Source organism: Fistularia commersonii, chromosome 16, assembly GCF_037954325.1.
Source record: "Fistularia commersonii isolate RoL2024-O1a breed Wild chromosome 16, RoL_Fcom_v1.0, whole genome shotgun sequence".
In the NCBI taxonomy this organism is placed as follows: Eukaryota; Metazoa; Chordata; class Actinopteri; order Syngnathiformes; family Fistulariidae; genus Fistularia; species Fistularia commersonii.
In genome coordinates this window covers 12,614,675-12,632,072 of record NC_141299.1, presented here as the reverse complement: position 1 = coordinate 12,632,072, position 17,398 = coordinate 12,614,675, and the positions used below count along the sequence as shown (strand labels likewise).

General features: G+C 38.7%; 1 protein-coding gene across 3 annotated transcripts in view; it reads right to left on the bottom strand.

Annotated features, from left to right (window-relative positions):
• The window catches only part of pex5la (peroxisomal biogenesis factor 5-like a), a 77,878-nt gene that overhangs the window by 35,025 nt on the left and 25,455 nt on the right, over positions 1-17,398 (bottom strand). For 2 of the 3 annotated variants that reach the window (XM_086161645.1, XM_086161646.1), the window contains exon 2: positions 7,322-7,426. The exons of the other annotated variant lie outside the window; for it this stretch is intronic. In XM_086161645.1, the coding sequence (XP_086017771.1) occupies positions 7,322-7,426 (105 nt within the window). The remainder of the gene's footprint in view (positions 1-7,321; positions 7,427-17,398) is intronic. 3 annotated transcript variants of the gene reach the window in all.

Here is a 17,398-nt window from a genome sequence, read left to right as displayed (position 1 = left end):
GCCATCAGAGAGGAGGACGGTCTTATCGGGAAAATAGGTGTGTGTTGAGGGGGCATTTATCTAATCAGATCAAATTAATCCCTCTGCACACACATGGAAGCACCGGACATGGAATCATCAATTCTCTGCTGAGCGCAATGAGCTCTTAGAAACCGAATCGAATTTTCGCAAACTACTGCAAACCCATTCTTATCATGCCCTCCAAAACATGAAAATGCTAATTGCCTGTGAAACACCATTTGACGACTTGCCGGTACACCTGCAGAATAGGATACATCTAATCCATTATTGGTGCCCTGAAGCATCCAGGTGTATTCGGAGCCCTTTTGTCAACCATTGCTCCATTATTTGGAGGTGAAAATCGTTTATGGTCAAATGGAATAGGTGAGCCGCACTGCTATCGTCATGTTGAGCGTGTATTATACTGGCAGCAAGAAAACATGACATTTGCTATTGTTGCCCTCAAGGCCATGCTCTCGAGCAGAATTTTAATAAAGGTGCTGAAAGTTTAATTAACAATGAGAGACTGAGCAACATACAGTACTGCCGCACTGACATAAGGGGCTGACTATGGCTGCAAATGTATGTCTCTCCTGTATATGCCTCGAGATGTTTATCTTAAATTGGAGCTTCATTATATTCTGCTTCTCATGTGTGTGGTTTATATCAGCTTTCCCTCCATCCGCCAACCTTTGTTAGATTTAAGTAGAATGATGGCAGCTTGAAAAATGTATGATGATAACTAATAAATGATACAAACAGATACTGTGAAAATAATCAACTCTCCCCCCATGGGTTAGATATTGCCAAGCTAACTGAAAATAGAGAATTTAAGTACATTTCTACTCCGGCTAGAGATGGCTTTGCATATTCAATAAGACACCAGCTTTGCATTTAAAAAAAGATCTTGCATTTTTTAAGATACAAATTTCAGTTCATTTAACTTTCTATAAACTGTATATTTACTTACAGCAGGTATCTGCGTATGTGTTTTTTGTAACAAACTGAAAAAAGATATTATGGCTCTTCAGGGCTGGTTGACTGGAACTCTTCAAGCACAGCATGGTGAACATCTGAAGCATGTACTGTCTTTCAGGAAATTAGTGTTGTTCTTTGATAATGATTTAAAAAAAAGAATTGAATAGAATTAAAAAATGGAAGAGTCAGGAGTTTAGATTGTTGGCAAACCAAGATGAGCACAATGAATAACTACATCCTGGGATGGATAAAAATAACTATTATAATATTAAATATATACTGCACTGGAAAGACACCCCTATTTTTCAGAGAGAGACTGTACAAGTATGCAAATATAAATCTAGAACAAGGGCCATTATTTTGTTTTATGAAATTTTGTGCTGCGCAAGAAGAAGCTGACCCAGCACAGGTAATTAGTGTTCGTGCTGTTATGTGTCAGAATAAAACTTTGGTTCATGGGAAGTTTCACAGTGTGAAGTAACCTGATTTCACCCTCTGCTACGCTTAGTTCAAGAAACACAGCAACAACACACTATTGAATCAGGCCTTAAGGAGTTGTTTTAGAGGGGATTGACCAATTGTGGTAAGTAAGTATTGTTGATACCCATTTTCCTTGACAGTGGTGTAAAACAGTAGGATGTGTTGTTTTAATACTGGTTAATGGATTCCATACGTGCAATTCCTGATAAGCTGTAGACAAGAGGAATCAGTTACTGTGACACTTCATACCCCAAAAACCGAATACTCAATACTTTGTACACATAACATTTTGATCTATAAGACTTTCAAACCGCAAATGTACTTTTCCAATGTCAAAAGTAATGTTTATACTTTTGTATGTATACTACTTTTATACTTATGTCCTATCTAACCATATATATACTGTCTTGTTAGGTGCAGTATATAACCATAATATATACACTATATTTAATGAAGTGTTCTGCCAAAACGAAATTGCGTTCTTAGTACGCCTGCTGTATATGAAAACCTAAATGTGGATCAATAAACCTTAATCGGAAGTGAAATAATATTTCTGTCCATAGAGACTCCCATTCCATTTTGATACTCCACACAAAATATTGTATATTCTGTATACTCTTTAGTTGTACACCATATATGTATGAGTGTATGTGTCAAAATCTGAGCTTAAAGAACATTTTTGTACTGGAAAAAAACAAAATATTACACTTTTAAATGTCAACAATTTGAAAATAACCATTTATCTGGCACTCAGTAACAGCTGATCGTGATGTTATGGATTTGGAGGAGGTTCCTCTTCACTTTATGAAACACATGTAGATAATAGTCAAGGGGGATATTGTGGAACCGCATTATGAAGAAAGCCATTTAACCAGATATCTATGTTTTTTATCCCAGGTTCTTTACTGAAAGACAAAACATACAAGGTTTTTTATTGAAACGAATCAGCTGTCATAGTTTTTTTTAGCTACTTCCCCGCGCAGTATTACCGAATAAATAATTACTTTGAGTGTTAACATACTAGCATAATGCAATCAAAAGCCACATAAATTACTCTATCACTACAATCACTACATGAATAGTTTATCCAAAGTTTGCTCAGACTTTTTTTACATAACTACAATTCAAATACGATATATGCTTCTGCTGTGTTGTGTTGTGGGCATCTGAATACAAAAAGCCACTATGTTTCTTGCAGAAGCCTTGATCCAGCTAAGCTGTGTAAATATGTTGTGAATCTTAAAAAATTCTGTGGCGACCTTAAGACTGGAGGGCAGACGCTAATAACAATGTAAATAATATTCATAAATGCACACAGTGTCAGTTGCTCTGAGGATGATAACCAGAGAAACATCTGTCAGTGAATAACAATTTATGTAATGCTTGCAAGACATCTCAGGATGTCTGAGAGCTCCTTCCCGAATTTTTTTGAGGGGCATGTTTACATCTCCTGTCTTCCACTGAAAATCCCATGAAATGACAGATGACCCTGACATCTTTCTACCTTTTCTGTATTGAGCAATAAAAATATTTCTTCCTGTCTGAATTGTTCCTCGTAGAGGTACACTTTTCAACGACGTGATTGGATGACTGAAGGTCAGTGCTGTCGAAAAAGATCCTCATGGACTCCCATAATTTTGAATGAATGCATTTGAGTCATTAAATAGTCCTGAGGCTTTTAGAGAATGATGACAGATGTCAATAGACATGTGGCAGCAGTAATAGCCCGGCTGAATCATGTGCTGAGAGTGGGCTGTAGTAACATATTGTCAGAAAATACCACAATGTGTTTAACCGTTGAAGAAAATATTCATCTGTGATAAACTGCAAGAGCCTCGGGGGCTGAGCTGTCTTACTGAAGGCTATAAAACAGGATCTCCAGCAGACAACCCAATGTTCTATGCGCTTTTTTTTTACCCTTCATGCACAAAAACCAGTAATACATACTTCCAAGTACATATCTGTCTGTCAACAAGTTGAAGGAGTAGTTTTCTCTAGGCCTCTGTAAATGCATGCATTTTTGTAGTATTATATACTCCGCTGAAACTCACCATACTGACTTTAAATAGCTTTGCCCTGATTATAATTATTGGCATGCCAAAAGCGTTAAATACTCACTAAAAATGAAATACAATGATCACCTGTTATGTAATCTATTGGCGCTGAAAAGGGACTCTGATTCTGCCCCAGTTGGTGCTGATATTTCATGTAATGTCAATAAATCAATTCTTAGTGGACAGAATTGGAGAGAAACTAACACTGTGCTGCCAAGTTCTATAGCAAATGTTCTTTGTGTTGGTCTTGTTTTACAAGAGGTCATGGTAGTACTGCCTTAACCTGGCTTAGACTGTAAGTAAGTAGACACACTGGAGTCAGATCAGTGCCTCGTATCAGTTGTACATGTTCAGATATTGTAATTGGTACAAGAAACATCTGTGAGTGACAGGAGGTGTGATCTGTGTCTCTCAGCTTCTTGTCTTTTAAAGTCAGTCTTAAGCTGACTCACCTTCAAGTGGGGACATGCGAGAGAGAATCAAGGTTTTGGCTGTCCATCAGTGCTGCCGGTCTCCAATTACTACACTAAATTATATTCAAAGATTATTACTATTGTCTGACAACTGTGTTTTAGGAAAAATTTTGAAACAACAAGACTATTTTCCAACTTCCATTCTTGTCACTTTTAGCATGCAGAGAATAACTGAGAGTTCAGTCTTCACCCGGGTGAGCGGCCATATGAACTGCTCTTACACAGGGTGGTTGTCTTTTTCCAGCGGTGCATTTTGCCCCCTTTGCTCCTCTTTTGTAATAACCTCTTTGATCCTCTGTGCAAAGCAACACAGCAATTTGTTTGCTAGTTACTTAAGGGGTAATCTAGAAAAATTATGCACCGGGAACTTCGTCTAATTGTGCCACCTGGGCTTGACTCCAACACATCTCTTAGATGTTGCTGTCAAGGGAACCGTGTACCGGTTAAACTCATCAGAGCCTTGAGGCAGGGAGGCTGAGGTGAGGAAAGGAGGGAGGAGGAGAGGATAGAAAACACTAAATAAAGGGAAATGCAGGTAAAAACAAACAAAAAAAAACAGTCGGTTCATAATGCTTGTTAGAAGGAAACATGGTGGCTACACAAAGGATGGCTATCTTTGAAAAAAGGCTTTAAAATTCGTGCAAATATCTTATCGTTATATAGTCATCAATACTTGAACATGCAATTTTATTCAAATCTTTTGAAAGTCGTGATGAACTGACTTAAAAATACACCCGCTACTGAACTCCAGCTCAGTGATTTCAATATTGAAGGATCATCCTGAATGTGTCTTTAGCTGGAAGATGTAGCAAGAAATTATAATTGAGAAGCCAAGACACTTCCTTCTATTTTGTACATGAGTTTTCAGCAATTTGTAAGGATTGAACACATTTAATCCAAACAATTCCAAAACATTAGTTTAAATCCTGATTTTTTTTTCAGGCTCAAGCTTTGAGCAATTTGCTTGTTTTGACCAAATGGCTCTATTAATAACAAATACTCTTTCCCATACCTTGGATAGAAAATCCATTACACATACCATGATTGTAGTATAGCCAAATGTTTTTCAAGTCTTATGTGATTTCTTCTTATCTGTATAGACTAGGTTTCAGGAATAATCTTTGAACCTTGGGAATTTCACATCACATCCCTTTATCTGTCCCTCCAGTGACATCCTGTGTGAAGCAGATGGTTCGACTTTGTTAGCACCAAAGTATTCTCAGGTCTCTGTGCTCTTTTCAAACAAGCTAAGGCTTTCAAGGAAAGTTTTCCTTGTCTTGTCAGGAAAGATGGGCTGAGCGACCCGGTGTCAGTCGTACCCATGGAGGGAGTCTTTGTGATATTAGGTTATACAAATAGACTTGACTAAACTTGACATGTGGCATGAGAAGCCACAGCCTGTCACTTAGCTGCTGTCACAGCCTATATGACTTAGAGCCGGGACAAAATGCCCCTCCATCTGCAACTTTGGCCACTGTAAAACTCAAGGCTTATACATTGTGTTTGGCCACACGGAAACAACATCAACTTGCAATGCAATTAAATCAGTTTTCTATTTATTTGAGCATCAGTGTATGAACTCATATACGGACAAATTCAATCAAAATATGAAAGAATAAACACAAACAACATATTGCCCGTTAGAAACTTCGGTGGTGTTGTGCTGGCGCCCGACTACAGTGCTGACTCCTGAGGTGTAGTGGAGGTTATAAGATCATGACTCCATCTGAGAATGTGATCATTCTCTACACACGCCCCTATTTTTTTTTTAAGCATTGCACTCTGTGCTGTTGTGCACCGCCATTCTGAGCAGTTTCTTGACAGTGATGTAGTAGGTGCTTTAATAAGGTGTACTGACAGCAGGCACGGTGGCAATTAAATCTCATATCTCAACTGCAAGGTGTACGGAAAATTTTGCAGCATCATTTTGTCGATCCAACCCTTTCTCTTAACGGAGTCATCGGATATAAAGCAGAATGGCTTTGTGGGATATAATGTGCTTGTGATACCAAAACGGATCGATTTGAAGAAACATTTCAAACTGAATTACTTGTTAATAAAATTGTGAGGCAAAATTTAGCACGTCGCCTCGATACCCCCATGTGTGCACATTGCCTGAATATTTAAGTGAGATGGGAAACAAATACTTCTATATATTTAAATATGAAGCATAGATAATCATAGACACATTGCAACACTAATTTAATGGGTAATAAAGAAACATAACTTCCGGGTCCACGATGAAACGTTCAAAAGACATGGAAAACACGGATATGAAATAGTTGAACTCTCAGTCAAAGGGTATGATTTGCCACTGAGTCCGCCTAACTTTCTCACTAACTTTTCCTTATTCCAATTTTTAATGTGAAACATACTGATTGACATGCTAACGGAACAAAATTTTAATCCGAAAATATATACAAATATTGTTTGGATGTTGTGGTATCTGCAGATCCCTACTATCAGCAAAATGTTAAATTGTATTTTAAACCCACCACACACACTCTTGAGTTGAGGCATTATCTTGTCGTTTGTGTGACAGCTTATCAGATTAGACATTGCATTAGCTACTCAAACAAATATAGAGCATGGTACAGGTTATTAAAAATGACAGATATACAGTGCGGGAGGTCACACAGCAGCACACTCAAATCCTGCACAAAAGTAATCAAGCGCAGAGCAATAAAAACTCATTGGTATCTGGAGCATTGTTCATCCTGCAAATAATTAAAAGCGAAAAAAAAAATGTAGTGAAAAGCTCTGCAGCGGGTGGTGAAAGTCGCTACAGTATTTTGTGCGCAGACAGCTCAATCAATGCAACGTGTCGTGGCAGAGTGTTTTGAAAATACATTTGTACCGCGTGCGATTAGTGGCTTATGGGGTGTAAAAAGTTCATGAGGAGGTTTTTCTGACTTGATTAGGAGTGTGAATCAAAATGTGTGTCAGTTCCTTGGCTAATCCCACCTGGTACATAATACATGTGATACAAAAAGAGCATTCAGTATCTGGAAGAGGCTAATTTGAAGAAAAACATCAAAATTTAACATGTGCAATTCGTGCGATCATTTCAGTCTGCTGGACTTTTTGACAATAATAGAGTTTTCTTTTGGACTCAATGTACTGCCGAAGTAGCCGGGGGTTGTGGCTCGAAGCTGGAAATGGAAACAAAGCTTTTTTTGTGAGATAGGACAATAATAAAGATGAAAGTAAAGAGTTAGTAGGCAGTTAGAAAGCACTCAAAGCTTGGCTATTGCTTCAGTAAGACCAGCACAGAAGCACGTTCCAGTTGAAGGCAGAGGGTAGAGGGGCAGGGATTTCTGAAATGGTTCTGCCCACCTTGGTAGTCACTGTGAGGAGGGGCTTCCCTTCTGATGACGCCTTACTTGGTATCTCCTTCAGGACCATGGCAACAGTCTTATCTGCAGCCCTAGAGTCTTTCCCCTACAACAGTAAAATCAACAATGACTTGTGTCAGGACAGTTTAAGAACTTCGTGCGTTGCCCTCATCCGGGGCGTCTTACAGAAATTTACCGCATGATGATGGAAAACTCTGCGGGCCTAAGGACTCTACAGCAACAAAACATTGACATCCACAACACTATGGCAATGAGAAAACAGTCACTGCACAATGTGGAGGATCGACTGGAGACTGTCATGGAGGCGTACCTGGCAACTATGAGAACAGATTAAAACATACTCATTAATTACACAATATAGTTTAATCAGAATTTAAAACTATATCAAATAGTATATCAGTGATGGCCTTAACACTAAATGCTATATGTTAATGATAGTTGGGTAATATTGGATTATGGCAACTGTGAGAGAGAAATTTCAAATATCAGCCTTTTAAATTTTTATTCATTTTAACTTTACTGTTTTTATTGCTCCGTGCGGAGGAATAAAATTGCACGGACGAGGTCTACTTCTTTATTTAATTTCTGGACCCAGTGTTCACTTTTTGTATATTAGAGAGTTCCTGTAGACACAAACCATCTCCTGACAACTTTAAAACAAAAAAAATAAATGAAAAAAATAGAAAAAAGCAAGAATAAATGATTCATTGGAAACTGGCAGGAGGAAGTAAGGGGAAGTTCTTTGGAAGCCATTACAAAATAACATGACAAAGGGACCTGAAATGAATTAATTTAATTGCTTTGTGGCGTCTTGTACAGCTAATTGCACCTATCAATATCAAGTTGGTTACAGATGTCATCGAAGTGTGATTTTATGCAAAACTGTTTTGCATAATTACATCCTTTTCAACCAAGTATTAGCAAGAAGCCTGAATTCAGATATTTTTTGTTTTTTTATTGAAAGTAACTGTCTTGCACTTAATTGTTATTTTAAATTATGGGAAACGCTGAGAGTAATGAGCAGGATTGTGAATGACCTTGTAAGAGAATGAACAATGACTACCTCAAAATCTGCATTCCATTGTCCAAAAATCAGCAACATATTCATTAAAGTTGATTGAGAAATTCCTTTTCAATTCATCAAGATATCAGCAATTGAACAACCTGATGTTCACCCGGAATTCCCCACTACAAATGCCGTACACACACATCACCTTCAATGCCTTGTTGGAAGAAATATGAGGAAAGCTTGTCTGTTAATGAGCCACAGCCACATTCTATAACTGTAGGATCTGATTGTGAAAGAGGTCAAATTGTTTTTTTTTCCTGCTTGTTGTCAACCTTTTCGCTCATCTTCATGTCACATGCTAGACTGTGGAAAGAGTCGGACAATCCCTCCCTTCACATGTTGCCACAAATGAGCAAATGACCTGTGCTGTGTGCTATTAATCATTTTTAGAAGCACACATGTTGTGAAATTACCGTTCTCAGCGGAGACTAAACATTTCATCTCAGGAAAAGAGTTCAGCCTCGCTCAGCTCAATGTTCTAATCAGAAAGAAGGGCTAAAAAAGTCATTCCTCATAGTGAAGTTGCCTGGTGCAATCACGGCATAAAGCAAACTTTTCAGATGGATTGTGTCTCCATTTCCATCTCACTGATTTCCTTGACAGTACAGGCCACACTGAGGGTCTGGAGGATACACTTCAAAACGCAATGCTTCTTATGAAACCCAACAAAGCCTCCAGGGCCTGAATGTAACCTTAGTGTAAACAGAAACATCTCCTCTGAAGATATTGTTAGAGGTACAGATACTCGAAGCTAAGGATTAACGACATGGGGTTTTAAATAATTTGGGGAAACGGGCCTGATCAACATAGGCATTTTTGTTTTATCAAATACAAGGAAATATCTTCCCAAAAGTATTCCAGAGAACCTCAATCTACAATCTATTTGTATTTATAACTGCTCTAAAAACTGAAGCATTTTTACATTCATTATAGACGGCAAATAATCAGGCAAAAAAATTATCTTCTGGCTATAAAGAAGGTGGATGCTTCTCTCTTTCCCTCCCTGGCCTTATCTGCCATGCTTGTTGCTCTTTGTCTTGTGCTGTCTCTATCTGAATTATCTGAGCCTGTCTTCGCATTTCGTCCGAAACCCAAAATGGAATTGATCAAGTGGTCTCTCAATGCAATTGACCAAATGTTTTCAAGAAGACGGGGTAAAGGTGAGCCCTCATGCCCCGAAGGAATGTTTACAGCGAGATACACAGTGGACTCCTGGGAGAAGTGGAGGATCCTTTCTGTGGAGGATGCAAAGACATCCTACATAACTGGAATTATGATAATGACTATGCTGCTGTCTGGGGCTAGCAGTTTCCTGATTTATCACAAAATTTGAAGCAGGGCTGTCAACACTCAGACTCAAATGATAGGTGCAGACTGTCGTAGACAGGATGGACATTTTTCGAGGATGGATGCCAACTTGGAGAAGTTGACAGCTTGGCTCGATGGAAATCGGCCACCTAATTCGGATGAAATGGATCCACGGGGAGAACCAGAAAGACATAAGGCAGACGGTAAATTACAATATCAGCCTGAACCCAAAACAGTTGGCCGCCCAACGCTGGCATCTCTCCACTCTCCTGGATGTTATGCAGGTAAGATGCTCCCTATCTCTATCCCCCCTCATCATTACCCTCCACCTGCGAACTTTGTCTCTGTATCAGAACTCTCCGAGGTCATCTCCATGGCAACGGCCGTGTCTTCGTCATCACTATCAGGCGGCAGAGACAATTGGGAGGGACTGAATGGAGATTGTAGTCCACGGCCTCACACACACACACACAGACAAATAATACACACATCCCCTCAACTCAATGCCTCCTTGGCTCCCACCCCCTCTCCTTCCCCTTGGTGCAGAGCCGCATACGGGCAGCATGCATGGCCTCCAATGTCTGTGCTGCGACCGCCACTTGTAGACTACTCGAGTGGCTGGGGGGAAATGGTGTACAGGGTGCTGTTGCCTGGCAGAAGAAGGAAGGTGGTCCTGCACAGTGACAGACTGGCTCCCTACAGAGGCAGCCCCTCCTCGGGGTCTCCAAGGACAACAGAAGACCCTTCTCGGTATTGTCCCCCCCTTCCCACCCTTCGCTTCCTCTCCCTCTTCCTCCTCTTCTTAGCTGGAGACAGGACAAACAGTTCCACGCCCCTTGTCTCACCAGGCAGTTTGTCCTCAGGAGAGCTCCAGCCTGGCTCAGAGACTTTGTGGCGGAGGAAATAGTTAGGAGTGAGACCTTGTTTCCGGAGAGGGCAAGAATGCGTCCTGGACTCATTGGAGTGGATGGTAGTCTACCCGACACAGCTTAGTCTACCCTCCTAGTTTAGAAAAAAAAAAATCAAATTGTCATTCATGGCTGTTCATGAGCAGATAGAAATAATTACCAAAAAGCAAATACTGCTAGTATTTGAAACTCCTCTGTTAATTTGTACTGTATGGTGTTTGGCACATGGATTACCTACTTAGGCTCCTTCTTGATGACTTTCAATCATTTTTGAGGGGGCTTTTACATCTGTGATATATACTTGGTGTGCCTGTTTTCTGTGTCATACCAACAATATTGTATTATGGAGATTAATGTAATAGGATCCCAATTGCTATTGTTTTTGCCCTGATTTTTAGATGGTACTTCTTTCCTGCTTTCAACCTCTATGATTTCATATAAAGCGTAACAGCCGACAATACCCCATTCATTAGCGTCTTATAGGATTCAGGAAGTTTGACATACAGTGGGGTTTAGAAACAGCCTTATTTTATTTTGCTGTCAATCACAGCTGGTCTCCCTTTTATGATTATATTAATGTAAAAATAATCACATGTAACACACTATCATATTTTTACTTTCTTTTATTAGGTAATTTTTTTTTGAAAAAGAAATTGTTCAAATACATCCTAAACTCAGAGGTATGTTAGGTAAGACTCATGATGAGTAAAATTACATTTTTAATGCAGATCTGGTCCATAGTAACATTTCCCATGGCTTTATGAGGCAGTAATGAAACAATCTATACCTCATTTCATGTATCATTGCTCCCAAATAGGGATATTAAGTTTGTTATTTAACCTGGCTGCAGAGACCACCAAGTTTTATATTTTAATGTATTAAGAGATTCAAAAATGGGAAAAGGCCACTTATTTTCTAAGAATGGAAAGGAAAGGAAACTGATGTTTTTAAGGAGTTCAATTTCAAAATGTCAAATCCATATCTGCTTCACAGATGTGGATGTGGTCACATTGGCCAGTTTTGCAAGAGGCAGGTCACCAGATGAGACTGACTGCCGAGTATCTTATGGCTGTTAGTTAGAAACATTAAATCCCGAAATCCAATTACCCGATCAAAATTAGGGATAAAAACACTCAAATAGATAAACAAATTGTCCTTCATTAAAAGATATGATTGCACAGCAATGGTCAAAATATGATGAAGTATGACATTAAATTGAACAAGCCTTATGTCTGGACTTTTTGCACACAAAGCAGCTGAAAGCAGCTTGTCCAGCTCTACTCTGAGCCTCAGGGCCAGCTGGCTAAATCTTGTAGTCTGAATCTATTTACTGAGAAGATGAGGGACTATGTTGCTCGAATCAGATCCAATGCCTTTTTAATAGTTTTGTGCTTATCGTGCACCGTTTGAGGGCTGGAGTTCTGCATGGCATACCAGAATAACGGATTTTGCCTTGGGCTCATTTTACAGGCATGGAAAGAATGGGCACTTATATAAAATGCATTTGGACAAATAAAAATGAAAAAGTGGCATAAAATGTGCAAAGTTAGACAATCCAAAGTCTACTATCCTTGAATTCAGTTTTCATATAAAAAGTGTATAAAAAAACATAAGCTGTCTATGATGAAGCACTACTATTTGTTTGGAATTCATCTCACAGTTGTCCTGACAGACCTCGAGTCTTTCACCTAAACCCCTTTGTTCACTAACAATAGGCGGATTCTCTCTGTATAGATTGAAAAAAACGGTGTGGGGCGAGGATTTTCCATCAAAATATGCCTCACCACTGCCAATGTCCAGGTGATATTAATGAGCGGACCTTTTCAGCTTGCTGACTGGCTCAGACAACTTGTTTCAATATATCATAAAACAGATTCTAGGTGCAGAAGACGCCTCCATGGAGGCTGATGCAAGTTCCAGGGAGGACAAACTGGCAGATGACCCCCCTCCCCCCGGAAAAAGGTGAACTTCTAAACTTCTGATGACCAGGGGAGCCAAAGGTGCAAACCAAAAAAAAAGGCTCTCCTACCATCATCATGTTTTATCAAGATTTAATACACAGCGGGAGGGCAGTCTTTCACATTCATTCACAATCTCTTCTTTTTGAAATATTAGTATTAATATTAGTACAGGATTGCACAGATGGATGACTGAACCATGTCGTAGTGCTTGGTACTGCTTGGTATGAAAACTGTTCATAGGCTGATTTGTTCATGAATGTAGTGTGCAGACTGAGGTCCTATTGTATTATGCCAAGACAAATAACTGACTTCCTATTTGGCAAGTGCTAACAACAAACTTGGCTAATATTTCAAATTAATCGTATTGTTGTAGATTGTAACGAGGCTGCAAACAGCTGCAAGTCCTTGCTGCAGGTGTGATCTGTCAATGAAGACCAAATAATAATCTTAAGGGTTTCACTGTGACTCATCATTTTTTTCCATCACTGCCACAAACTTTTAACCATCTGCATAATGGTCATAATGATGACACTGACAGGACCTTCTTCTCCTATAAAAAACCCCGTTTGAGCGATATCTGGTTTTTCATAGTGTCGAATCCCTCTGCTGCTTAGGTTGCATGTTTAAAAACTGAAAATGTGACATTAAGTAATTACTAACCAAGATCTATCTATCTATCTATCTATCTATCTATCTATCTATCTATCTATCTATCTATCTATCTATCTATCTATCTATCTATCTATCTATCTATCTATCTATCTATCTATCTATCTATCTATCTATCTATCTATCTATCTATCTATCTATCTATCTATCTATCAACCACTTGTCTGTTTTAAATGTATATTTGGGGACAGATTAAGATTAGCGCATATTGCTGAACGTAATTTAACAAGACAATAACTTTGTTAATTGACCCTGTAAAAAATTAACAATATGTCAAGCAATACTGTATATATGTCTATCAGAACCAATGTGAACCAAAACATCCAGTTGTATTAGTGAATGCTATAACAAAGATAAAGTGATTCAGATACTTGTTTTTCTTTTCTTTAACTTGAAAACTACAACTCCATGTTTTCTATCCATTCTACATTCAAAGCAGCTGCTCAAGTCTTAGCTGGCATTGCTGGCTTCCTCGGCAGTAATGTGTCAATTTTAAAAGTTGTTTACTTTTATAGCTTTGCACAGCCAACCACCACATTATACTGCTGACCTCACACTACCGTTTTCCAAATCAGGCTCCTGTATGAATAAAAAGATAAATAAAAATAAAAAGGCTCCTTTATAAATTAAGTTTGACGTAAAACTGTTATTTTATCTATTTATCTATTTTTATCTATTTTTTGTTAAACAAAATAAAAAAAAAGAATAAAAAAATAGAGCAACCACACTCGAAAACTGTTCACAGTAGCACTTGACTTATGCAATAGCATTTATCTTTCAATGACTCACTTAATTAATTTATCTGGATATTTTATCTGTATTGTCACCAAACATAAAAACTGTAATTATGATATTTCATACAGGGAGCGAGGAACTCTGCAAATAACCTGTAAACCTTATTTCAGTACAAAGTAATTGCATATCTAGTGTTATGAAGAACATGCACTATGGTTAGAATTAAGTGACATCATTTCTTTGGGGGGGGGGGGTCACTACAGTGGTGCAGGGGTTTGTGATCCCTGGTTTGGTTTGGACAGGGGCCCATTCTGTGTGGAGTTGGCATGTTCTCCCTGTTTCTGTGTGGGTTTCCTCAGTTTCCTCTGTTCAAAAACATGCAGTAGGTTCATGTGAGACTCTAAATTACTCACATGTGAATGACAGAGTGAATGTTTGTTTGCCAATATATGCCCTGTGATCGACTGGTGACGGGTTCAGGGTGAACCCGACCTCTCACCCAATGACGTCTTGGATCGGCTCCAGTCGGTCTGCAATCCTGAGTGCAGGATAAGCGGTATAGATATGAATATTCCCACAGGTCTGTATCAGCTTCCCTGGATAGCTATGCAAAGGCAAAATGCCTCGTAGGTTATGCAAGAATATTATCACCGAAACACCTACAAACCAACAAGGTCACTGTGCGGAATTATCTTCCTACTCCACGAATGATTTTAATGATAAAATAGAGGCAATCTTAATGGTACTGGTTACATTTCAAGTAGGAGCTTGAAATTCACATAATACAGTATCTTTTTACATCGATATGATAAATCAATATGACTTTCAAAGATATTACCAGTCTATAAAATGACAATTACCCTCTACCCAAGGCCAAATTATTTGCTGTTTGTATTTAGAGTTGGCACAAGTCGAGTTATTAATTACTGTAGACTGTCAACGGAGTCCATTTTTATCTGCCAATGTAATTGAGTGGATAATCGCTCTAGAACACCTTTAATAATCAGTGTACAGTGGCCTTTGGGGGCTCAAGTTCCAAGGGTGCCATGTTCTCAAGCAAGTGAAGACAAGTGTCACAGGAGGAGAAAGACATATTGACATGATCACTGAGCCCAAAGAAAACAGGCCGAGTGATATGACGGGAAAAAGGGATGCAGTTGACTAGAAAGAAAGCCAGTGACTGGATCACAAATTGACTCTCACTCAGTCTGTGTATGGAATCCTTGTGGATGCCATTGCCTTACACTGAAACATGAACATGAAACACAGTCTGCACTTCATGAAACATTAACAATGGATCACAGAGCATGTAAAAAGCATGTCAGTTTCAGTTTAGGTAGTAGAAGGACCCTTGGGGCAAGAGTCATCCTGGGCGTGAGGATGTATATTTTACTCATTAATATGTATGTACTGTGGGTTTTGTATCCCTTGACTGAAAACACTTGTGAACAGATGATAGAAACATGTCAACGGGGCTCAGCATCATTGTGTAAATTAACCTGTGGTTTTATTTTTCACTGGTATCTGGATCATCCAAATGAATTACCCACATTATCTATTTTCCCTGTTTTTAGAATGACGCTAATTACATTTATGAGATTTTGATTTGGGAATAGCAACAAGAATTTTGCTGAGGTTTCTTGTCTGCCTAGTTGAGTTCATAATGAATTTCTTATTATAACCGCATAAATTAACATTCCTTTATTCACATTGTGTTTTATCAAGCTCCAAAAATAAAGACCATAAACAAAATTGTTGGTCCAGTACATGCAAATCATGCATGATGAGATCATTGGAAGATTTAAAATGTAACTGTTGTCCCTGTTGCCATTTTGATGAACAGTCCATCAGGGTGAGCCAGCATCCGTCCCCTCAGTATTTAATAATATATCCTATCATAGAAACAATGTCATGAGTCCATATGGCTCCGGAAGGATACTTGAGTTGTATCTTTTTTTTTTTTTTTTTTACTTGCACAAAAGTCACACTCTTCACATTTAACAAGCCTGCGTTCATGCACTCAGATGGCCTCTTGAAGGACTGTAAGTTGCACTTGCCGGTGTTTACTAGTCTCTCAACAGGCTCTTCTTTCCTCTCTTCCCATAAAGCTTATGTACCCCCTCGGAGATGACACCACTCTCAGGTTCCATTGCACCAAATAATAGGCTTTGTTTTGACTTCCACTCCACCTCGCAGGACCAGATTGGTGTTATGTTTTGATTCACATGACTGCTGACCCAGCAGTGAGGGCTAAATCACAGAAATGTTTACGGTAAAGAAACTCAGGGTTCTCTGTGATGATCAAGTAACGCAGTCAAAATGATGAGTGGTAGCCACAATGACGCCTTAACACACAAGTTCATGGAACTGGAAAACCTGAAGCAATCATTTGTAATATAAACTGACAGATATAGATTTTAGATATCAAATGCCTATTCTGTTGGGTAGAAAATGGCAGTGTTGAGATGAGGGGAATATGCCACATACATGTGGATCACAAAAAGATCCATAAAAAGGAATCTCCAACTGCATGATCATTTTCAACATTCAAAAAATGAGTTGAATGACTCCCCTGTGAAACCTAGCCCTTTTATTCACCCTAGAGCGGTCCCTGAGGTGACAGAGCCTCTTGCTGACATGACACAAACAACTGTTTAACGTGGAATCTCTCTCTGTAATGGTAGTGCTTTGCACCCCGCCGCCATCTGGGCCCAAAATGTCCTACAGCCCCATATGTACATATGTGGTAATTAGTTTATTCATGGTAGGGACCAAGGTCAAAAACATTGAAAACACAGCATGAAAAGGCGATGAGTTGGTTGTAAAATTTTAATAAGGAGACCTCGCCAGAGGTCTAATAAAATTTCAGCACTGCATGGCAAAAAGTAGAAACATACATAAACTACAGCAGTTTAAATGACCTGAAAGGGGAAAAGTTGTCTATTCATACTGAGCTTACAGATCTGAGTGACATCATTCAAATCAGTATACTGATTGTTTCAAGTACTTACAAATTTTGTTGTGTATTTATTTCTAATTATTTCTAATTAGACCCAAATTGATCCAATCAATCATCTAAATGCTAATCTTTTTCGGTTCAAAATAAAAATTCATACCCATTTACCTTCACAAGACTGTTGGGTCACCTTATTGAGTAGAGAATGTGAAGAATTTGTCGAACAAAGGAAATTGGTAATGGAATTATCTAAGAGACAAAGATTACCATTTGATCAGGTTACTATCATTTTCATAATGACTACACATTTTTTCTTGTGATTTAAGTATATGTCCATCCGGACCAAGCAATATGTGGGGACTAATCAATGTGATTTAATAACTAAGGGGGTGATGGATTGAAATGGCCTCATAGTGTAAAGACCAGGAGTTATGAAAGATGAATATAACTT